Source organism: Macaca thibetana, chromosome 7 (assembly GCF_024542745.1).
Source record: "Macaca thibetana thibetana isolate TM-01 chromosome 7, ASM2454274v1, whole genome shotgun sequence".
In the NCBI taxonomy this organism is placed as follows: Eukaryota; Metazoa; Chordata; class Mammalia; order Primates; family Cercopithecidae; genus Macaca; species Macaca thibetana.
The window spans coordinates 68,665,195-68,689,605 of record NC_065584.1 but is presented as its reverse complement, the minus strand read 5'-3'; the positions used below and the strand labels follow the sequence as shown (position 1 = coordinate 68,689,605).

The following is a 24,411-nucleotide window of genomic DNA, read 5'->3' as shown; positions in this document are numbered from 1 at the left end:
CACTGCACTCCAGCCTGGGCTGGGCAACAGAGCAAGACTCCGTCTCAAAAAAAAAAAAAAAAAAAAAAAAAAAAGAAAAGTAAATCATGATATATAGGGTTAAATAAAACCCATCTGATGAGAATTTATGCTTTGTAGGGCATGACTCCCCAGACCCCTTAGATAGGAATTTGAGCAAAATAAAAAAATCAGTTTAGTCCTCAAGTCACTACTTTTTCATATTTGTCCTTGATTATCACCAAAATGTTGGAGGACAGGAGTATTTCTCCCTATTCTCTTTTAAGTCTGTTTTTCCCAAAACCAGTGAAAATTTGTTAACTAAATAACTGTAGTCTGCAGCCAGGTGTTATCTTTCCCAGTGTCCCAACTGTTTAGTTGCAGTTCCTAAGCATTAAGTACTTAAATAAGCTAAGGACTATCCTCACTTTATCTTCAATTTAGATTTACATCCTGGTTTAAAATCAGTTCCTTGCAAGCTAAAGGCAGTGCTATAAATAAAAAAATTTTTTTAAACCTTCTAAAATAAACATAAATGTTAGAAAATAAAAGTCAATTGTATTCACTCAATTGTATTTGTTTAGAAATAATCAGATATTATACTTGTTTCTTGCACATTCCTGCCTTGTTTCCTCACCTATGAAATGGAGATAATAATACTATCTACCTAACAAGACTGACCTAACATTTTTAATTTCTGGGTGTTAGCATTAGTTTCATTTTTTTCACTATTTGTATTTAAACGAAGAGATTTTTCTTTAAAACGAAAATTTAAAAGTGCTGGCTATTCTAGGAGTAATATTCATTTAAACATACGCACTAAAATTAGAAAAAAGTCGGCCGGGCGCGGTGGCTATTCTTTAGGAGATAATCAGGAGATTCACGGTGAAACCCCGTCTCTACTAAAAATACAAAAAATTACAGCCTGATCTTTGCAGGAGTGGTGAACCCGGGAGCACTAGCTGAAACTTCCTGTAGAGCAAGACTCCGTCTCAAAAAAAAAAAAAAAAAAAAAAAAAAGAAAATTAATTTTTCATTCATTTGGCATCGGATAAATCTAGGTTGGAATTGGTTCTTCCCCTTTGGAAGGTCAGTCCCTGCCCTAAGAAAGCGGAATATTACTACCCACTTCACAAGATTGTTCTAAGAATCAAATGAGAAAATGTGTGTGTTTATTAAGGGTTTAAAAATTTAGAGCTCCATGAATGATAATTACCGTAATATTGTTCATTAATTCAAAAAACATTTCTAAGGATCCCTCACTACTAGAGATGCATAAAAGTTCCTAACCCTCGGCCTTTACCCAGCGTTAGAAAACAAAACAGAGGGTAAAAGACCCAGAAACGCCTTCGAACCAATTCAGCTAGGAATTAAATTCTCATATCCTTTATTACACCACCGGAGCCTTAACCTTGAGGCAAGCAGCAGTTTGTTCATGCGCAGTTAACGCTCCCTAAACTGCCGCTTGCTCAGCTCCGCGCCTAAGGTGTCTACTTGTGCGCCTGCGCTGTGACCTAGAATGGGTGCAAGCGCTGAGCGGAACTGGCTGGTTTGAAAACCATGGCGTGGGTACCAGCGGAGTCCGCAGTGGAAGAGTTGATGCCTCGGCTATTGCCGGTAGAGCCCTGCGACTTGACGGAAGGTTTCGATCCCTCGGTACCCCCGAGGACGCCTCAGGAATACCTGAGGCGGGTCCAGTGAGTGATTTGGCCCTGGGCGGGTGGGCTGGTCTTCTGCGCTGCCCCTGGGTACAGCCCCCGGTGCTCTATTCCCGTTCCAGTCTCTAGCGAGTTCGGGTCTATTCAGGATTCTGGATTACATCCTAACGTGGGCGAGTTTCTGTTGAACGTGATTGCACGTATCAAGATGTGTGCTCTTAGATTTGTTTTCGATCCAGATAATTTCAGAAATATATTGTTTAGTTCCTCAATTGGAAGTCTGAATTTTTTTTCTAATTTCACAATGAACTGTGGAAGTGGATCGCTCGTTTTACTACACCTGAGCAAAGCACAATATAAATTTAATTTCTCGCGTTTATTACTTATTTGTAGGATCGAAGCAGCTCAATGTCCAGATGTTGTGGTAGCTCAAATTGACCCAAAGAAGTTGAAAAGGAAGCAAAGTGTGAATATTTCTGTGAGTTTTATTAACCGTCTGGAGCTTACCCCCAATCCCCCAATTAAAAGACTAACGCTCCCTATAGTATCCGACAGTATCAATTATGATGTAAGATTTGACTACTTGCTGCAAAGTTAGACATTGGCTTGTACTTTTTTCTCCAGAAACACAATTGGCATTTACTGCCTCTAAAGAGGCTTTCTGTAACTCTAGCCTTTGTGGAGGCTTGCCCATCTTACTTCAGGGACATTATCCAGTCCTTTCAAAGGAGTCTTTAAATGGGTTACTTATGCTATCTTTTTTCTTTTTGCTTGTTTGTTTATAGAGAGTGAGTCTCTGTTGCCAGCAGGTCTGGAACTCCTGGCCTCAAGGGATCCTCCCGCCTCTGCCACCCAAAGCATTGGGATCACGGGCATGAGCCACCTCGCCTGACCCCTTTATTTTTAAGGAACCTTTTTCCAGTTATTGGATTGGTGTTTAATCTTAGTTTAATATAATTTAATCTGAATTTGACTAAATTTCACTTTTTTTAATAGAAACCCAGATGTCTTACACTTTTTTTTTTTTTTTTTTTTTTTTTTTTTTTGGAGACAGAGTTTCACTCTTGTTGCCCAGGCTGCAATGCAGTGGTGCGATCTCGGCTCACTGCAACCTCTGCCTTCCGGTTTCAAGCGATTACCCTGCCTCAGCCTCCTGAGTAACTGGGATTACAGGCGCTCGCCACCACACCCGGCTAATTTTTGCATTTTTAGTAGAGACGGGGTTTCACCGTGTTGGTCAGTCTGGTCTCGAACTCGTGACCTCGTGATTCGCCCACCTCTGCCTCCCAAACTGCTGGGATTACAGGTGTGAGCCACCATACCCGGCCTTACTTTTATAGCTGTGTGCACACTCTGGACATTTTCATTTATCCAGCACATCTTTAATTAAGCAGAGTACAATGCCGGGCCCTGGGAATACAACAGAGGATAAGACAAAAACGGTTCTTACCCTTGTAGAGTTTACATACTCTCCTGAGGAAGACAGAGAGTAAACAAGCGAACAAATAATTACATATTGTGATTATTGCTATGAAGAAAATAAGCATATATAATAATCAATACATGACAGAACTACTGTAGATAGAGGAATCAAAAAGGACTCTCTTTTTCCCTTTTTTTTTTTTTTTGAGTCTCGATTTTTCGCCTAGGCTGGAGTACAGTGGCACGATCTCAGTTCATCACAACCTCCGCCTCCCAGGTTCAAGAGCTTCTCCTGCCTCAGCCTCCTAAGTAGCTGGGATTACAGGTGTGTGCCACCACACCCGGCTAATTTTTGTATTTTTAGTAGAGACGTGGTTTTACCACGTTGGCCAGGCTGGTCTCGAACTCCTGACCTGAAGTGATCTGCCTGCCTCCACCTCCTAAAGTGCTGGGATTACAGGTGTGAGCCACCACACCTGGCCAGCAAAGGTCTCTCTAAGGAGGTGCTATTTAACCTAAGCTCAAAGGAGAGTGGCATTTTATTTTATTTATTTATTTTTTCTTTGAGACAGAGTCTCTGAGTCTCACTCTGTCGCCCAGGCTGGAGTGCAGTGGTGCAATCTCAGCTCACTGCAACCTCCGCCTCCTGGGTTCACACCATTCTCCTGCCTCAGCCTCCCAAGTAGCTGGAACTACAGGTGCCTGGGAGAGTGGCATTTTAACTAGTTGATAGTAATTTCCTTTTCATGTTCAAAGTAGTTGCTCTAACTGATATTTGTAATCAGGAAATTTTAATTCAGACACTATAATTTTTCTTATAATTCCTCTTCAGGATTTTTTAGTTGATGGACATTTAATGGAACAGAATGTCTTAATATACCTAATTTGATGGATGGATTGATTGATTGAGACAAGGTCTCGCTTTGTTGCATAGGCCAGAGTACAGTGCCATGATCATAGCTCACTGCAGCCTCGAGCTCGTGGGCTCAAGCCATCCTCCCACCTCAGTCTCCCCAGTAGCTGAGACGACAGGCATGTGCCACAGTGCCCAGCTAATTGTATTTTTTGTAGAGACGGGGTCTTGATATGTTGCTCAGGCTATACGTGCTGTTTTAGAAAATAGAAGTATGGTTGGGGACAGTGGCTCACGCCTGTAATCCCAGCACTTTGGGAGGCCAAGGCAGGCGGATCACATGAGTTCGGGAGTTCAGGACCAGCCTGACCAACATGGAGAAACCCCGTCTCTACTAAAAATACAAAATTAGCCGGGTGTGGTGGCACACGCCTGTAATCCCAGCTACTCGAGAGGCTGAGGCAGGAGAATTGCTTGAACCCGGGAGACAGAGATTGCGGTGAGCCGAGATGGCGCCATTGCGCTCCAGCCTGGGCAACAAGAGCAAAACTCCGTCTCAAAAAAAGAAAACAGAAGTAGGCAATTTAAAGTTAAATGTCTTTAAGTACATTTTGCCCATACCAAAGTTCTTATTTTTTATTTTATTGATATATAATAATCATACATAATTTCATGCTTTATCATGTGGGCAAAATAATAATAATTGTACATATTTATGGAGTACATGTGATATTTTGAAACATGCATACAATGTATAATAATCAGAGTAATTAGGATATCTATCACCTCATTTATCATTTCTTTGTTTTGGGAACATTCAAATCTTCTAGCTGTTTTGAAATATACAATAAACTACTGTTAACTGTAGTCACTCTACTGTGCTGTTGAACATGAGAACTCATTCATTCTCTCTAACTGTATTTCATACCAGAATTCTTTATTTGGGGTATATCTCTCTTTTTGTTTCTGTTTTGCTATTCTAGAAAGGCAGGTAGGACTAGATATATCCTCCAGGCTCCTGTCATTTAGATTTTATAGACACTCCAACTATAAACCTTTCCAGATTTCTCTGATTAAGGTGACTTAAGACTCTTTCTCTAATGTTTTTAACTGGAATATAAATAGTAAAGTGAAATGCCTACTTTTTTACATCCGCAAAAAGTAGTTTATTTTCTTGTATAATCTTTTTTTTTTTTTTTTTTTTTTTGAGACGGAGTCTCACTCAGTCGCCCAGGCTGGAGTGCAGTGGCACCATCTTGGCTCACTGCAAGCGCCGCCTCCTGGGTTCACGCCATTCTCCTGAGTAGCTGGGACTACAGGCGCCCACCACTATGCCCGGCTAATTTTTTTGTATTTTCAGTAGAGACAGGGTTTCACCGTGTTAACCAGGATGGTCTTGATCTCCTGACCTTGTGATCCGCCTGTCTTGGCCTCCCAAAGTGCTGGGATTACAGGCGTGAGCCACCATGCCCGGCCTTTGTATAATCTTTATTATATACTTTATCTTGGTTTTATTTTGCTTTGCAGAGGCATGAGATTCTAGTTTTGACACTACTGTTGATCCTAATATTTGTGAACTTGATCTCTAGCTTTCAGGATGCCAACCCGCCCCTGAAGGTTATTCCCCAACACTTCAATGGCAACAGCAACAAGTGGCACAGTTTTCAACTGTTCGACAGGTAAGTGTCATATTTAATCTGATTAAGCCCCTGTTGGATTTATTTCTGTTCTTAGACTGTAGCTGGAAAAATAAAATTTATGATCCTAAAGTATACAGAATATTCATGAATTAATTACTAAACTATTATAATCATTAGACATACAGTTTGAAATATTTTCTAAGTTTTGTTTATTTTTATTTATCTATTTATTTCAGTAGTTTTGGGGAACAGGTGGTTTTTGGTTTCATGGATAAGTTCTTTAGTGGTGATTTCTGAGATTTTGGTGCACTCGTCACCCAAGCAGTGTACTCTGTACCTAATATGTGGTTTTTTATATCTCACCCCTCCCACCTTTCCCATTTTCCAAGTTTTAGATGGTTACAATTTTGTGCAGAAACTGATTTCAGTTATCCATTTTTTGAGGAGTACCGTCTAATGTCTTTTCTTCCTTTAGAATGTGAACAAACATAGAAGTCACTGGAAATCACAACAGTTGGATAGTAATGTGACCATGGTATGTAAGTTTCTCAGTTTTAAGTTGTACGATGCATACCTGATTGAAAGGATCTATATTTACTTCCAGTCTTTAAAGATTCACTTGCCTAGTCAGTTATTTTCATTCTCTTCAATATACCATTAATAGTAACAATTCCATTACGTTAGTAACCTGGAAAGTATGATTTTCATGACAATTTTTTTTTTTTTTTTTTTTTTTGAGACAGGATCTTGCTCTATCTCTCAGGCTGGAGTGCAGTTGCACAATCATGACTCACTGCAGCCTAGACCTCCTGGGCTCAAGTGATCCTCCCACCTCAGCCTTCCAAGTAGGTTGAACTTAAGGCGCGTACCACCGTGCCCAGCTGATTTTTTAAATTTTTTATAGAGACAAGGTCTCCCTGTGTTACCCAGGCTGGTCTCTTGCTCCTGAGCTCAAGTGATCCCCCTGCCCTAGCCTCCCCGAGGGCTGGATTACAGGCATGAGCTACTGTACCCAGCCTTTCATGTCAATTTTAATTCATAATATCTTGGGGGAATTTGGATAGGTGACTGTTAAGCTTCCACAAGTTTTTAAGGATTCTTCTAGACATTTACTTTCTAGGAAATAAATACATTTTCAATATTTACAAAAAAATTGAATAAAGACTTAATGTATTTTCCTGATGAGGTGATGGTGGCATGCAGTAAACTCACGTTTGCAGAATTTGTGAATGAATGGATTCTGCTTCTGCTTAATGTGATGAGTCTGCATCACAATTCCAGTGACACATAAGTGAAACTTGTCATGTATATTGTCATGCATATGTCCTTCATTTTATCAGTTTAGATATAATTTTAAGCTCTTTAGTAGATATATCAGGACTACCAAATGAAAAAAGGAGTTGGAAGGATGATACATTGTCTCAGGACAGTAGTTTTTAACCTTTTAGGGGATTTCATATTCCTTCATAGAATCTAATGAAAGCTATTTATGTTCAGAGGGAAAAAAAATGCACCTGTGCACAAAATTTTAGTTTCAGGTAGTTCATAGATTTTAGATTTTAGAAGCTTCCTTTAGGCGGTGCTTCCTGATATCTTTTACATGGTGACACATTAGAATAAATGACTGCTTGCATATTCTTCCTGAAACTAGCCGAAAGCTGAGAGATTCAGTATATGGCATCTCTGTATGCTTCTGCATACCATTTGGAAGCTCTGCTCCAGCAAAAGCGTGAAGGGAAGTAACTTATCATTTGCCAAAGGTCACTTAACTCGCAAAAGGTATAGCTAGTTCTTCTATCAAAGAAGCATGGGCACATAAACACACAAAAGGTATGCTTAGGGTTCAAACCCAAGTTGGTCTGTCTCTAAAGCCTGTGTGCCTTTGACTAGGCAATGGTGCCTTCCTAGTACCAAGGATGTATGTATGTAGTTGGGACAGGGCTAGGTAGGTAAATATATTTTTTTCTCACTTAGTGGAAGGGCTTTTGGGTACATGTCCACTATCTAAAAAAGAAGCCACATCAGTAACATGACTTGATAAAATTTTGTCAAAAATGGAAATGACCTAACATAATTGCTTCAGTAAACTATGGTCCGTCAGAACAGTGGAATATTAAAGTACACTCTGAGCCAGGCACAGTGGTTCATGCCTGTAATCCCAGCACTTTGAGAGGCGGAGGCAGGCAGATCACCTGAGCTCAGGAGTTCAAGACCAGCCTGGGCAACATGGCAAAACCCTGTCTCTATTTAAATTATTTAAAAAATAAAGTACACTCTGATGGCAACTGTGTGAAAACATAAACATTTGTTTATTAATTGATATATAAGCATGTACTATATTTAATAATTAGGATATTGAGTACTAACTGAAACAGAAACAGTTTCTGACCTGATGGAATGATAGGAAAAAGTAGATACCTTATTCCAAGACAAGACAATAGGGTTTAACTTTGTAGTGGTCTCATGTTCATCATGAGGTTTTATTTTATTTTATTTTTTATTTTATTTATTTTTTTGAGATGGAGTTTTGCTCTCATTGCCCAGTCTGGAGTGCTATGGCACAATCTTGGCTCACTGCAACTTCTGCCTCTCGAGTTCAAGCAGTTCTCCTGCCTCAGCCTCCCAAGTAGCTGGGATTACAGGCACCCGCCACTACACCCAGCTAATTTTTCTATTTTTAGGAGAGATGGGGTTTCACCAGATTGCCAGGCTAGTCTCGAACTCCTGACCTCAGATGATTCATCCTAAGGATTTAATGAAAGCTACTTATCCCTGGGTGGGGATAATACACCTATGCAGAGTAATGTGCAAGGTGATATGTACAAATAAAAGTTGTTTTGTTAAGAAGGTTATATTGAGCTGAATGCTTCTCCCAACTAGTCCTGAATTTTCTGTCTGGCAGCATGAGTAGATCTGTTTCTTCTTTGATTGGACAGCCCTTCAGATATGTGAAATATGTAATCACATCTCTTTACATGGGATAAACATCCTTCATTCTATCAAGCATTCTTGGTGCATTTTTCCTCCATACTTATTGCTGTCTTTATCATCCTCTTTTGGACACACCCTTTTCTGTCAGTGTCCATTAAAGTCTTGTCCAAACTAAACACATCTTGGCTGGGCACTGTTGCTCACACTTGTAATCCCAGCACTTTGGGAAGCCAAAGCAGAAGAATTGCTTGAGGCCGGGAGTTTGAGACCAGTCTGGGCAACATAGTGAGACAACTATCTCTACAAAAAAAAATTAAAAATTATCAGGCATGGTGGCGCGTGCCTGTAGTCCCAGCTACTCAAGAGGCTGAGGTGGCAGAATTGTTTGAGCCCAGGAGATTCAGGCTGCAATGAACTGTAATCACACTTCTGCACTCCAACTTGGGCGACATAGCAAGACCCTGTCTCAAAAAATGTAATAATAAGAAAAAGCAACATATCCCACATATTTTGTAGCCACTTAGGCACTATGTTTGTCAGGGCTGCCATAACAGACTAGGTGGTTTAAACCACAGAAATGTATTTATTTTCTCACAGTCTTGAAGGCTGAAAGTCCAAGAACAAGGTGGCAGCAAGGTTGGTCTCTCTTTTTTTTTTTTTTTTGAGGCAGAGTTTCGCTCTTGTTGCCCAGGCTAGAGTGCAATGACACAATCTCGGCTCACTGCAGCCTCCGCCTCTCGGGTTCAAACGATTCTCCTGCCTCAGCCTCTGGGTAGCTGGGATTACAGGTGTGTGCCACCACATCCGGCTAATTTTTTTGTGTGTATTTTTAGTAGAGGTGGGGTTTCGCCATGTTGGCCAGGCTGGTCTTGAACTCCTGACTTCATGTGATCCGCCTGCCTCAGCCTCCCAAAGTGCTGGGATTACAGGCATGAACCACCACACCCGGCCTCATTTTGGTCTCTTCTGAGGCTTTTCTCCTTGGCTTGCATAGGGCCACTTTCACCATGTCTTCTCACGTGGTCTTTCCTCTATGTGTGGGAGTCCCTGGTGTCTCTTTGTGAGTCCAAATTTCCTCTTAAAAGGACACTAGTAAGATTGGATTAGGGCTCACCCTAATGGCCTCAATTTAAATTAATCACTTCTTTAAAGGCCCTATCTCCAAATACAGTCACATTCTGAGGTACTGGAGTTTAGGGTTTTAACATACAAATTTTGGGGACAGAGATTCTCCCCATAACTGGCACCCTATCTTTGGGTTGAGGTAATGGGAATATGGAAGGCCTTCTTTTTTTTTTTTTACTGTTCAGTGTAAAAATTAATACACAGGAATAAATCAGTTTTCTTTTTTTTCTTTTAGCCAAAATCTGAAGATGAAGAAGGCTGGAAGAAATTTTGTCTGGGTGAAAAGTTATGTGCTGACGGGGCTGTTGGACCAGCCACAAATGAAAGTCCTGGAATAGATTATGTACAAGTAAGGGCTGTGTGGATAAACAGAACAAAAAGCGTTTTAATTTTGGTGCATCACTTAATATAAGGGGTCAGCAAACTCTACCCTGGGCCAAGTCCAGTTCATGGCCTTTTTATATCCATGAGCTAAGGATTGTTTTTAGGTTTTTAAAGAGTTGTAAAAAAGAAACAAATAATATGTGGCTGAGACTTTATGTGGCCTGCAAAGCCTAAAATATTTGCTGTCTAACTCTTGATAGAAAATGTTTGGCAACCCAGACTTAGTTTATTAGCTCTTCAACCTAACAAAGCAGCTTAGTTTCTGAAACAGTTTACTGTGACTTTTTTTTTTTTTTTTTTTTTTTTTTTTTTTTTTTTTGAGACGGAGTCTCACTCTGTCCCCCTTGCTGGAGTGCAGTGGCCGGATCTCAGCTCACTGCAAGCTCCGCCTCCCGGGTTCAGGCCATTCTCCTGCCTCAGCCTCCCGAGTAGCTGGGACTACAGGCGCCCGCCACCTCGCCCGGCTAGTTTTTTTTTTTTGTATTTTTTAGTAGAGACGGGGTTTCACTGTGTTAGCCAGGATGGTCTCGATCTCCTGACCTCGTGATCCACCCGTCTCGGCCTCCCAAAGTGCTGGGATTACAGGCTTGAGCCACCGCGCCCGGCTACTGTGACTTTTTTTAGGTTGGCTTCATATCCCTTATGTTTGACTTGGTAATCATTTTATGAGTTGGATAAGATTCAGGGTGTTTTAAAATGACGAGGCATCAGGCAAACAGTGTTATGAGTAGCCAGGGAAAAAATGGAAATTGACACAATTAGGTGCTTTAAAATGCATAATCACATAATATCATTTCATGGGCCTGTAAAAAAGTAAATAATATATTCTAAAGATGAAATTTTAAGGATATCTTTAAATTCACGTGGCTGTAGTCATAAGTTATGTAGCCAACTCATTGTCCTTCAGGATTTACCTGCCCCCAAGTTTGCAGGTGTTCCTTTAAAATCCAGTGTATGCCTCTGCATTAGCGCTTACTCCCTATAGCATGTCGTTCTCTTCAGTTCAACAGGTATTTATTATTTGCTATATGGTGCCACATTGTGTTTTTCCCATTTAAAACTAATTTTTCCCAAAAATGTAAAGAGCCCCAAGAATCAATAAAAAGACCAAGAATCACCCCTCCCCTGCCCAAGAAAAAACAGCCAAAGGATATAGATACCTCACAGAAAGGAAATAAAATTATTCTTATTTGACAAGATGCCAAAAATCACTTGTAATAGAAGTATAACATAACTATGCCAAGGTGCTATTTTTCAGGTAACATATTGGCAATGAAAGTTTGATACACCATATTGACAAGAGCTGGGAAAACAAGCACTCTTAGACGTGGTACAGTAGTGTAAATAGACTCATCTTAGGGAAGTTAATTTGATACACTTTCTATGTAACCAATTGATCTTTTGGATGATATCCTTAATATATGCTACATTTCAAAAATAGTTTATATATATATATATATTTTTTTTTTTTTTTTTTTTTGGGACAGGGTCTTCTGTCATCCAGGCTGGAGTACAGTAGTGCAGTCATGACTCATTACAGCTTCAACCTTCTGGGCTCAAGCAATCGTCCCACGTCAGCCTTCCACGTAGCAGGGGCAGCACGCACCCACCACCACACCCAGCTAATATTTAAATTTTTTGTAGCAATAAATTTTTTAATTTTTTAAGATAAAAATTTTTAATTTTTCTAAAAAAATTTTTGTAGAGAGAAGTTTTCGCCATGTTGCCAGGTTGGCCTGGAACTCCTGGGCTTAGGTAATCCTCCTGCTGGGATTATAGGCATGAGCCACCATGGCTGGCCAAAAATGGTTTTTAATTTAATAAGGAAATAAAACTTACTTATTTAGCTTACTTTCAGAGAATACATACTAATAAAATACACCGTGTTTAAAAAAACCCTTAAGAAAGTAAGCGTTTAATGTATATCCTCTTAAGTTTCTCACAAATCAGTGGTATTTTAATAATTAGGAATCACAGCCTCAGACTCCAAAGTAGACTTTTAAAAATTGAATCAAATTAGGTTTGAAAAATGTCATTCTAATTCAAATGTCCTTAATTCTTGAAAATGTTAGCTTTAGCTGAAGATTTTGAAATGGTGTGTACAACATATTAATGTCATCAATATGTTACGGTTTTATTGAATATACTTAATAAGTTAGTTTTTTCAAGTACTATCATTTAACAAAATTTTAGTCTTTAACATTTTAGTTACTAAATCATACTTTATTTAAAAATTTACATATTCAGGCCAGGTGAGGTGGCTCATGCCTGTAATCACAGCACTTTGGGAGGCCCTGGCAGTTAGATCACTTGAGCTCAGGAGTTCCAGACAAACCTGGGCAACATGGCAAAATGTCATCTCTACCAAAAATACAAAAAAATTAGGTGGGCATGGTGACATGCACCTGTGGCCCTAGCTACTAGTGAGGCTGAGGTGGGAGCATCACTTGAGCCCAGGAAGCGGAGGTTGCAGTGAGCCAAGATCGCGCCACCACACTCCAGTCTGGGTGACAGAGTGAGACCTCATGTTAAAAAAAAAAAAATTACATATTCAAATTTTAAGACATTATTTTCTTCCACATTACCAACATAGTAGTTTCCGGAATGTCTTACTGTAATGGACAACGAAAGAATTTTCTTTTATTTGTTCTTTGTTTCTAAACAACAGTGTGGCAAGAAATTCACCAGTTTGGGGGAAAAAAAAAAAGAAGCTTTTCTTTATAATACCATTTAGTAAATTTCAGTCTCATTTTTTCTTTCAGATTGGTTTTCCTCCCTTGCTTAGTATTGTTAGCAGAATGAATCAGGTAAAATTAATAATAAAGATATATGCATTATTTCATTTGCATTGTGTGTGAAAGTATTTGAATTATTAATACATTTACTGAATTCTTATAGTATGCAAGACTTTGTCCTAAGCTCTGTAATGGTTCTTATTTAATCCTTACTACAACCCTCTATGGGGAGTTGTTGATATCTACTTTTTATAGATGAGGAAACTGCATTTGAGGTTAAGTAACTTGCAGGTGGTTTTTCAGCAAGTAAATGGCAGTACTGGGATTCAGTGCCAGGTAGATCTAACTCCAGAGCTCATGCTCTGTCTTAATCATGGTGCTAGAGTATTAATTTCTGTAGATATCAGTTATAAATCTTAGATTCTGGGATTTGAATTAAATACAAGGTCCCTGACTTACAATGGTTCAGTTTAGGATTTTTTTTTTTTCTCCACCATGCCTGGCTAATTTTTGTATTTTTAGTAGAGACAGGGTTTTACCATGTTGGCCACGTTGGTCTCGAACTCCTGGCCTCAAGTGATCCGCCCACCTTGGCCTCCCAAAGCACTGGGATTACAGGCATGAGCCACCATGCCCAGCCAATTTAGGAATTTTCAACTTTACAATGTGTTTATCAGCACATAACCCCATTGCAAGTTCAGGGGCATCTGTACTAAGGTTAGATTGCTATTTCTAGTTCTAGATGTCCTGTACATTCTATTAAGATTGAAATATGGGCTGGGCCCAGTGGCTCACTCCTGTAATCCCAGCACTTTGTGGGGCTGAGGTGGGTAGATCATGAGGTCAGGAGTTTGAGACCAGACTGGCCAACATAGTGAAACCCTGTCTCTACTAAAAATACAAAAATTAGCTGGGCGTGGAGGCGCACACCTGTAATCCCAGCTACTCGGGAGGCTGAGGCAGGAGAATCGCTTGAACCTGGGAGGTGGAGGTTGCAGTGAGCCAAGATTGCGCCATTGCACTCCAGCCTGGGCAACAGGACGAGACTCTCAAAAAAAAAAAAAAAAAAAAAAAAAAAAAGATACATAATTTCTTGGACCAAAAGGGGAGAATTATGGAGTTTGGTTCTTTAGTGTTTTAGGAGCAAGGACTCTATTACTCATTTTAAAAGCAAATAAAAATTTAATTTTATCTTCACATAGCATTGGGTACCTTTGGAAGCCTTTTTTTTTTTTTTTTTTTTTTTTTTTTGGCAGGGTCTCATTCTGTTGCCCATGCTGGAGTACAGTGGTGTGATCTTAGCTCACTGCAGTCTTGTACTCTGGGGGTCAGGCAATCCTCCCACCTCAGCCTCCTGGTAGCTGGGACCACAGGCATGTGCTACCATGCCTGGCTAATTTTGTTTGTTTATTTTTGGTAGAGACAGGTCTCACTGTGTTGCCCAGGCTGGTCTGGAACTCCTGAGCTCAAGCTATCCCCATACCTCAGCCTCCCAAAGTGCTGGGAATACAGGTGTGAACCACTGGGCCCAGCCTGTTGGCCATATTTTTTTTGTGGGCTATATTCTATTGGAAATAATACACAGGTTGACAGTTTTACTTAATCATTTGCATTAAGATATTGTAGCAGTCATACTAAAGTCCATCAGTGTCATTTTTGTTGTAACCATCAACTGTATTTGAATAAACCAGAGAATATTTTCAAGAGTTTGATAAATCCATCTGTATAGTTTAAAAACATCTTTCTCCAGCTAATTTTTTCTTCAGATGTGTACTTTGATTTAATTTGGATTTGGAAATAAACTAATGGTTTGTTTTTTTTGAGACGGAGTCTTTCTCTGTCGCCAGGCTGGAGTGCAGTGGCACGATCTCGGCTCACTGCAACCTCCACCTCCCGGGTTCAAGCAATTCCCCTGCCTCAACCTCCCTAGTAGCTAGGACTACAGATGCACACCACATGCCCAGCTATTTTTTGAATATTAGTAGAGACAGGGTTTTACCATGTTGGCCAGGATGGTCTCGATTTCCTGACCTCGTGATCCACCTGCCTCGGCCTCCAAAAGTGCTGGTATTACAGGCGTGAGCCACCACGCCTGGCCAACTGATGGTATTTTTATAGATACATCTTTTTTTTGAGACAGAGTGTCGCTCTTTTGCCCAGGCTGGAGTGAAGTGGCGGGATCTCAGCTCACTGCAACCTCCACCTCCTGGGTTCAAGCAGTTCTCCTGTTTCAGCCTCCCGAGTAGCTGGGATTACAGATGCCTGCCACCATGGCTGGCTAATTTTTGTATTTTTAGTAGAGATGGGGTTTTGCCATGTTGGCCAGGCTGGTCTCAAACTCCTCGCCTCAGGTGTGCCATTGTAACAGGCCTTTTTTTTTTTTTTTTTTTTTTTTTTTTTTGAGACAGAGTCTCACTCTGTTACCCAGGCTGGAGCGCAGTGGCACAGACTCGGCTCACTGCAACCTCCGCCTCCCGGGTTCAAGGGATTCCCCGGCCTCAGCCTCGCGAGTAGCTCGGACTACATTCACTCACCACCACGCCCGGCTAATTGTTGTATTTTTAGTAGAGACAGGGTTTCATCATGTTGGCCAGGCTGGTCTCAAACTGACCTCAAGTGATCCACCTGCCTCGGCCTCCCAAAGTGCTGAGATTACTGGCATGAGCCACTGAGCCTGGCCACAAATACATTTTTTTTTTAACCTTGTGAAGTCTTTCAAGTAGTTACAAACTAAATTATTAATAGTTACAAACTAAATCCTGGGATTTAAACCAAGGTGTTAGTTGATATTTGAAAGTGTGAAAATATTTGTTTTAAAAGCCTCACTGGAGCCAGGTGCCGTGGCTCACACCTGTGATCCCAGCACTTTGGGAGGCTGAGGCAGGCGGATCACCTGAGGTCGGGAGTTCCAGACCAGTCTGACCAACATGGAGAAACCCCGTCTCTACTAAAAATACAAAAATTAGCCAGACATGGTGGCGCACGCATGTAATCCTAGCTACTCAGGAGGCTCAGGCAGGAGAATTGCTTGAACCCAGGAGGTGGAGATTGCAGTGAGCCAAGATCGCGCCACTACACTCCAGCCTGGGCAACAGAGGGAGACTCCATCTCAAAAAAAAAAAAAAGCCTCATGGGATAAGCCATCTAATCAAACTAATTAGAGTCAAAAGAATTAGCTTTCTTTGAAAATTTAAAGAATGAGGCCATTTTTAACATCGGAGTTGCTTTCTAAAGAAACTTAATGAAACTCATGTTCAATTTGTGTTTTATTATTAATACAACTCTTCTCCACCCCCTCCTTTTTTTTAGGCAACAGTAACTAGTGTCTTGGAATATCTGAGTAATTGGTTTGGAGAAAGAGACTTTACTCCGGAATTGGTAGTATTGCATGTTTTTCTTTTCATAATGTAGGCAAAAATTAGATGTTTTGGGTCAACTATGAGCCACATATACAGTGGTGCTACCATAGGATTATAATATCGTATTTTTACTGCACTTTTTTTTTTTTTTTTGAGACAAGATCTCGCTCTGTTACCCAGAGTGCAGTATTGCAATCATAGCTCACTGCAACCTTGATCTCCCCAGCTCAAGCAATCCTCCTGCCTCAACCTCCTGAGTAGCTGGTACTACAGGTGCACACAGCCACGCCCAGCTTTTTTTTTTTTTTTTAAACTAGAGACAAGCTCTCACTATGTTGCCCAGGCTGGTCTTGAACTTAGTCCAAATGATCCTCCTCGGCCTCCCAAAATGCTGGGAATTACAGGCATGAGCCACCATGCGTGGACTTTTGTGTTTTTTAAATAGAGATGAGGTCTCACTATGTTCCCCAGGCTGATCTCAAACTCCTAGGCTTAAGTGTTCCTCCCATCTTGGCCTCCCAAACTGTTTGGATTACAAGTATGAGCCACTGAACCCGGCTCCTTTCCAGTGTTTAAATATGTTTAGATGTGGCCAGGCACAGTGGCTCATGCCTGTAATCCCAACTACTAGGGAGGCTGAGGCAGGAGAATCACCTAAGGCCAGGGAGGTTGAGGCTGCAGTGAGCTATGATTGTGCCACTGCACTCTAGCCTGAGTGACAGAGTGACACCCTATCTTAAAAAATATATGGTTTTTTTGGATGCACAAATGTTTACCATTATGTTACAGTTGCCTACAGTATTCAGTACAGTAATGTGCTATATAAGTTTGTAGCCTAGGCGCAATTGGCTATGCAATATAGTCTAGGTGTATAGTAGACTATACCATCTAGGTTTGTGTAAGTACACTCTGTGATGTTAATCCAGGGACAAAAATCACCTAACAACACATTTCTCCGAATATATCCCCCTTCATTAAGTGACGCATGACTATACTTATATATGAGATATGATGCTACAGTATTTATTTATTTTTTATTTATTTGTTTGTTTTGAGATGGAATCTCCCTCTGTCGCCCAGGCTGGAGTACATTGGCGCGATCTTGGCTCACTGCAGCCTCTGCCTCCTGGTTTCAAGCGATTCTCCTGCCTCAGCCTTCCAAGTAGCTGGGATTACAGGTGCCTGCCACTATACCCGGCTAATTTTTGTATTTTTGTAGAGACAGGCTTTCTCCATGTTGGCCAGACTGGTCTTGAACTCGTGACCTCAGGTGATCTGCCCATCTCCACCTCTCAAAGTGCTGGGAGTACAGGCGTGAGCCACTGTGCCCAGCCAATGTTTACATTTATATATGTGTGTGTGTGTGTGTATATATATATATATGTATAATCTGAACTATGCTTGTTTGTAGTCAAACACTAGAATGTAAATCAATATACTACTTCCTTCATTGAGAAAGTCTTACTTTGAGAAAAAGTCAATGAAAGAGTTGATATATATCCTGGTACAAGGTACAAACTCCTTATCTTGTTGCAGACAAGTGTAGAGAATATTTAATATCCGAATGCTAGCTTTACATAGTAAATGTATCCCTTAAAATTTGAGTCAAGTTGAAACATATAATTTTTTTTTTATAGAAAAAGAATTCCACAATTTGCAAAAGAAACCTGGATTTGAATCTTCTTGTGTAAGAAAGTCTTAACTATTGATTTGGGTTTGCCCGAGGAAACCATCTTAGTGTGTTGTATAAATTGCTATTTAAATTTTGTCCTAATATTTTTTAGGTTTCCCCAAAGTTATATGTTGCTCAGAATAAATGAAGTTGTATATAGTACTGGTGGAAATACAAATTTGGTATAACCTTTCCAGGATACAATCCGGTGATCATATCTGAAAAACCTTGATGAATATACATACCCTTTGTCACCATTTTACTTGCAATACTTAATAAACTTTCTCCATGTTGTTAAATGAGATTAAACAAGGAGATGTTATTAAATACTCTCAACCAGACACTTAACATTCCCTTGTTAATCCCATTTAACTACATGGGATGGCTGAGTGGGGTGGCTCACTCCTTCAATTCCAGCACTTAGGGAGGCTGAGGCAGGTGGATCACTTGAGGTCAGGAGTTTGACACCAGCCTGGCCAACATGGTGAAACCCCCATCTCTACTAAAAATACAAAAATTAGCTGGGCATGGTGGCAGTCACCTGTTGTCCCAGCTACGCAGGAGGCTGAGGCAGGGGGATTCCTTGAACCTGGGAGGCATAGGTTACAGTGAGCCGAGATGGCACCACTGCACTCCAGCCTGGGTGGCAGAGTGAGACTCCATCTCAAAAAAAAAAAAAAAAAGACAAAAACAACATGGTAAACATTTTATTATGTATTATAAATAAAAAAGATGGCTACAAGATGATATTACAACTGATGAAACTGTATTGAAAACAGTTGTACAGCCGGGCACAGTGGCTCACGCCTGTAATCCTACCACTTTGGGAGGCTGAGGCAAGCGGATCACTTGAGGTCAGGAGTTCGAGACCAGCCTGAACAACACGGTGAAACCTCATCTCTATTAAAAATACAAAATTAGCCGGGTGTGGTGGTGCATGCCTGTAATTCCAGGTACTTGGGATGCTGAGACAGGACCCAGGAGGCGGAGGTTGCAGTGAGCCGAGATCACACCATTGCACTCCAGCCTGGGCAACAAGAGCGAAACTCCGTCTCAAAAAAAAAAGAAAGTCATACATACAAATAGGAAAAACAAGAACATTTTAAAAGTGAGTCAAAGTTTTATCCGGAATGTTGGGATTGCAGGTTTGTTTTTTCTTGTCCTTGTGGTATTCTTCACAGTTTTTCTGCATCAAATATGTGTTCATTTTGTAACTGAAAACCCCATTTTAAAAGGGAGTGAGGATACATTCAGCCTGTAATAGTATTTATAGAAGTGTCAAAAGATTATTTCATCTGTGGTATAGTTTGTATGTCCCCAGAGGACAAAATTATACAATTATAAAATGATTTATATATCTGTCCATACAGAACAAAGAAAAAATCTTAATTTTTTTCAAGTATTTATATTCATCTTAATGTAGTTTTCTGCTTACAAATGAGAACTTCCTGTCATAAGGAATATCTGAAACAAACTCTTTGGAGATCAGGGAATATTTTGAGGTATCCAGTGTCCTGTGTCTGTAATTATAGGATACAAGAGATAACACCTGGCTCTCCAAATGAGGCTTTGTTATCTATACCCAAATATAATATAGTTAAATGTTCTATGAATTTATTCATAGCAGATAATCAGGCATAACATTGGACATTTAAAAAATAAACTTCTGGTTCAGTATTTGTCTAAATGTTACTTTTTTGAATTTTTTTTTTAGGGCAGATGGCTTTATGCTTTATTGGCTTGTCTTGAAAAACCTTTATTACCTGAGGCTCATTCACTGATTCGGCAGCTTGCAAGAAGGTGCTCCGAAGTGAGGCTCTTAGTGGTAAGTTGCAACTTACTGTTTAAAATTAAAAGCACCCACCAATTTATATGGTGGTAAAGAAGGAGTTCAGTGAAATAAGAAAACACATGGAATATTTTATTGGTTGCAATTAGATTTGTAAAGCCCAAAATAATAGTAGCTTAAATAATATGGAAATGTTTTCTGACATAAAGAAAGTCTGGGCTGGGTGTGGTGGCTCATACCTGTAGTCCCAGCACTTTGGGAGGCTGAGGTGGGTGGATCACCTGAGGTCAGGAGTTTGAGACCAACCTGGCCAACATGGTGAAACCCCATCTCTACTAAAAATACAAAATTTAGCCGGGCGTGGTGGTGGGTGCTTGTCATCCTAGCTACTCAGGAGGTTGAGGCAGGAGAATTGTTTGAACCCAGGAGGCGGAGGTTGCAGTGAGCTGAGATCGCACCACTGCACTCCAGCCTGGATAACAGAGTGAGACTCTGTCTCCAAAAAAAAAGTAGGTAAAAAAATTAGATTTTTACTAAGATGGCAGTAACCTAGACCTTTGAGTTTTGTCATATGTGGCTTTCATCCTCATGCTTATCTCATGATCCAAGATGGCTGCTGTAGCTTCAGCCATTTTTTTTTTTTTTGAGATGGAGTCTCGCTCTGTCACCGAGGCTGGAGTACAATGGTGCGGTCTCAGCTCACTGCAACCTCCACTTCCCAGGTTCAAGCGATTCTCCTGCCTCAGCCCCTGGAGTAGCTGAGATTACAGGCGCCCACCACCATGCCTGGCTAATTTTTGTATTTTCAGTAGAGACATGGTTTCACCATGTTGGCCAGGCTGGTCTCGAACTGCTGACCTCAGGTGATCTACCCATGTCAGCCTCCCAAAGTGCTGGGATTACAGGCATGAGCTATCACGCCTGGCATATATATATTCAGTAATGAATACATATAAGAACAATAAGAATCCTGTGTCTTGACTATACAGTGATGAATATATATACATTATATATACACATATATATTCTATATATCCTCACATATATTGTATGCATTACATAGAAACAAGAATCCTGTGTCTTGACTGCAGTGATGAATATATATATTCATAGATGTATTATTTTAATATATATTTATTATATATGAATATATATTCACTATAGTTAAGGCACAATATATATTATGTATTACATATTAATATATGATACATATATGAATATATATATATATTCATCACTGTACAGTTAAGACATAGGATTCTTATTGTTCCTCTAGTAGGAACCAGGGAAAAATTTCCCCCAAGTTATCCCCCTTAGATTCCTCAACTTTTTTTTTTTTTCCCCTATTCAGAATCTTGATTTAAAAGATAGTCTTAGATGTTTCTCAAGGAATCATTAACTCCACAGTTTTCTCCTTTTTCTTTGAGGGCTCCTGTTTCCACATGATGATTACTGTCATATAATAAAGTTTTCATGTTTCATGTTTTACATCTTCATAGGAAATTTATTTCAAAAATAATAGGAACAGACAATATTTAAATTTTTCTTTTTTTTTTTTTTTTTTTAGGATAGCAAAGATGATGAGAGGGTTCCTGCTTTGAATTTATTAATCTGCTTGGTTAGCAGGTATAGTTAATCCTTGGCTTTTTTGTTATTTGTATATCAGTGAGGTCAGTGAGGGTAGGATGTATTTATTACATTTGTTTTTTGTTTGTTTGTTTTTATTGAGACCGGGTCTCCCTCTGTTGCTATAGTTAGGGTGCAGTGGCACAATCACAGCTCACTACAGCTTTAACTTCCTGGGCTCCAGCAATCCTCCCACCTCAGCCTCCTGAGTAGCTAGGACCACAATCAAGCACTACCACACCCAGCTAATTAAAAAAATTGTTTGTAGAGACAGGGTCTCACTATGTTGCCCAGGCTGGTCTCAAAACTCCTGGGCTCAAGCGATCTTCACACCTAAACCTCCCAAAGTGCTGGGATTACAGGCGTAAAGCCACTGCACTCAGCCTGCATTTTTTTTTTTTAATTGCCTGTGTCCTGTGTTCATTTTCAGTTGTGGCGTATTTTTATTTAGTATCTGTTTGATTTCATTTCTTACATAGAAATTCTTCTTGGAATTTATTTGAAAACTTTTTTTGTTGTTTTGTTTTGAGACAGAGTCTCACTCTTTTGCCCAGCCTGGAGTGCAATGGCACCATCTCAGCTCACTACAACCTTCACCTCCCAGGTTCAAGCGATTCTCCCGCCTCAGCCCCCCAAGTAGCTGGGATTACAGGCACCCACCACCATGCAAAAAAATAATTTTTGTATTTTTGTGGAGATGGGGTTTCACCATATTGGCCAGGCAATAAAACACACACATATTTATTTTAGGTCTCCTCCTGGACATATTTTTGTTCCATAGATCAGTGTTTTTATTCCAATGCCAGTACCTTTTTAAAGCTTTATAATATACTTAAATATCGGGAAGGCAAGTAATCTTGTTTCCATATTTTCACATATTCAATATCTAGTTTCTTGATCTACAATAATTATGCTGCTGATGATAATTAATATTTACTGAGCAATTTGTGCCAAGCATTTTTCTTATTGAGGAACCCATTTAATCCTCCTGAGGTGGGTACTGTTACCAGCTTACAGATGAGGAAACCATGGCAGAGACAGGTTAAATAACATTACTACCGTCACAAAGCTAGCAAGTGTTAGAGTTAGGATCCAAACCCAGGCAACTTTGACTCCGGAGCTAAGCTTTTAACTATGCTGATCACAAATGAAGCTAATACCTGCCTCATGTGTTGGTAGCAGCAGTTAAATGGGATGATATAACATTGCCCTAGTTACTTTATGTGTAGTATCTCTACTCTTTACAACAGCTCAGAGTTGTGTTTTTTTGTTGTTTTTGTTTTAATAAATTTTTTCCTTTCAGCTCTGTTGGATTTGATTTTTTTGCTTTTACAGATAATGACACAGATTCAGAAAGGTTAAGTAATTGGTGGCTCAGCAAACCAGTAATTAATGAAACCTGAGACAAGTATAGTTTCTGACTATCTCAATTGAGATTTTACAGTACTATGCAATTATGAAAGCAAAAACATTCAAGTGTATTTTTTGCCCTCAAAAAGTTAGATAAAAATGGAAAAACTTCTAGACTACAAAAGGTTCTGAAGGTAACACTTTACAAAAGAGGACATAAAGATTTGAAAGTTTAGGGAAAAAAGGACCGGGCATGGTGGCTCATGCCTGTAATCCCACCACTTTGGGAGGCTGAGGCTGGTGGATCATCTGAGGTCAGGAGTTCAAGACTAGCCTGGCCAACATGGTGAAACCCTATCTCTACTAAAAATAAAAAATTAGCCGGGCCTGGTGGTGCATGCCTATAATCCCAGCTACTCAAGATGCTGAGGCAGGAGAATCACTTGAACCTGGGAGGCAGAGGTTGCAGTGAGCCGAGATCATGCCATTGCACTCCAGCCTGGGCAACAAGAATGAAACTCCATCTCAAAAAAAAAGGGAAAAAAAAAAAAAGAAAGAAAGAAAGCCGGGCACAGTGACTCACACCTGTAATCCCAGTGCTTTGGGAGGTCAAGGTGGGAGGACTGCTTGAGTCCGGGGGTTCAAGAATGCAGTGAGCCATGACAGAATTTGATTAGTGATTTTCCTTTTTATTTAATCTTGTAATTACATAAAATAGTTACCTTGCCAAAGTTAAAATTGTAATTCAGGGTACATTTGGAGTATTTTAGCATCCATCTTTATCCTCATTATCCTCTTTTCTTCTTTCTCCTCTAGTTAACCATTTTATTACTAATTTTTGTTTTATCTTTTCATTCATTGTTTCTTTTTAAAAGTATAAGTAGGCCAGGTGTGGTGGCTCATGCCTGTAATCCCAGCACTTTGAGAGACTGAGGCTGGAGAATTGTTTGAGCCCAGGAGTTCAAGACCAGTCTGGGCAGTGAGCCAGGATCATGCCACTGCAGTCCGGCCTGAGTGACAGAGTAAGACCTTGTCTCAAAAAAAAAAAAAAAAAAAAAAAAAAAGGAAAAGAAAAATATAAACAAACATGTATATTTGCAATCCTACACATACTCACATAAGGTAGGTAGCATCCAGAACAATGTGTTCTGTACTTCGTTTTTTTCACTTAATAAATCCTGGAAATCATACTTTAGCAGTATAAATATTTTCCTCATACTTTAGCAGTATATTTCCCTTGTTTCCCTTTTTATGGCTTCATAATTTTCCACTGTGTAAACATACCATAGCTTATTTAACCAGTCTCTTATTGATGGACGTTTGGGTTGCTTGTGGTCTTTTGCCTGTTAAAAATAGTGCTACAGTTAATATCTTTATACACAAATTGTTTTTGTTTTTTTTTTTACTAGGTATTTTGACCAACGTGATTTAGCTGATGAGCCATCTTGATGTAGCTGATCTCTCAGGGATAGAAGATATTTCTCATGAAGGCAGCCTAACTCTGAGGAAAGCAGTGCCAATTCAAGTACAGATTGCAACACATCTTCAACACTATGTGAAGGGTTCACATCTTAACCTATGCAATTCAGATTGATACTCAGAATATAGGTTGTATTGATTTGAATATCTGAAATATCAATGGAAAATCCCACTCAATTTTTGATAAACAGTTTGAACAGTTTTCTGTAATCAAGCAGCTTGCATAGAAATTGTATGATGAAATTTTACATAGGTTCTTGGTGCTGTTTTGTTCTTTTTTTGTTTTTTGTTGTTTTGTTATTTCTTTATATACATAGAAAATTTTATTGAAAATATGTTTTGGTTACTAAAATTTTATTTGAGTCCTAACAAAAGACAATGGATGGCCTTA

General features: G+C 39.7%; 1 protein-coding gene across 4 annotated transcripts; it reads left to right on the top strand.

Moving 5' to 3' along the window:
* The first annotated feature begins 1,481 nt into the window (after window positions 1-1,481).
* Window positions 1,482-24,355, top strand: GEMIN2 (gem nuclear organelle associated protein 2). 4 transcript variants are annotated; one of them, XM_050798970.1, is made up of 10 exons: window positions 1,486-1,694; window positions 2,049-2,133; window positions 5,520-5,609; window positions 6,046-6,105; window positions 9,862-9,975; window positions 12,773-12,817; window positions 16,055-16,123; window positions 19,491-19,601; window positions 21,133-21,191; window positions 23,951-24,355. In XM_050798970.1, the coding sequence occupies exons 1-10, from the start codon at window positions 1,558-1,560 to the stop codon at window positions 23,988-23,990; spliced, it is 810 nt and encodes a 269-aa protein (XP_050654927.1). In that variant the 5' UTR covers window positions 1,486-1,557; the 3' UTR covers window positions 23,991-24,355. The 4 variants fall into 4 exon arrangements, with proteins under 4 accessions (XP_050654925.1, XP_050654927.1, XP_050654928.1 ...); XM_050798971.1 differs by lacking the exon at window positions 16,055-16,123 and having other exon boundaries at window positions 1,487-1,694; XM_050798972.1 differs by lacking the exon at window positions 21,133-21,191 and having other exon boundaries at window positions 1,487-1,694.
* The last annotated feature ends 56 nt before the right edge of the window (window positions 24,356-24,411 follow it).

Excerpts from the sequence above, each read along its gene's own strand:
- GEMIN2 (XM_050798968.1), top strand. The coding sequence starts at position 1,558 with ATGGCGTGGGTACCAGCGGAGTCCGCAGTGGAAGAGTTGATGCCTCGG. Across the intron at positions 5,610-6,045 it reads AGTTTTCAACTGTTCGACAG|AATGTGAACAAACATAGAAG; the intron begins GTAAGTGTCATA and ends TTCTTCCTTTAG. Across the intron at positions 16,124-17,160 it reads GAGACTTTACTCCGGAATTG|ATGGAATCTCCCTCTGTCGC; the intron begins GTAGTATTGCAT and ends GTTTGTTTTGAG.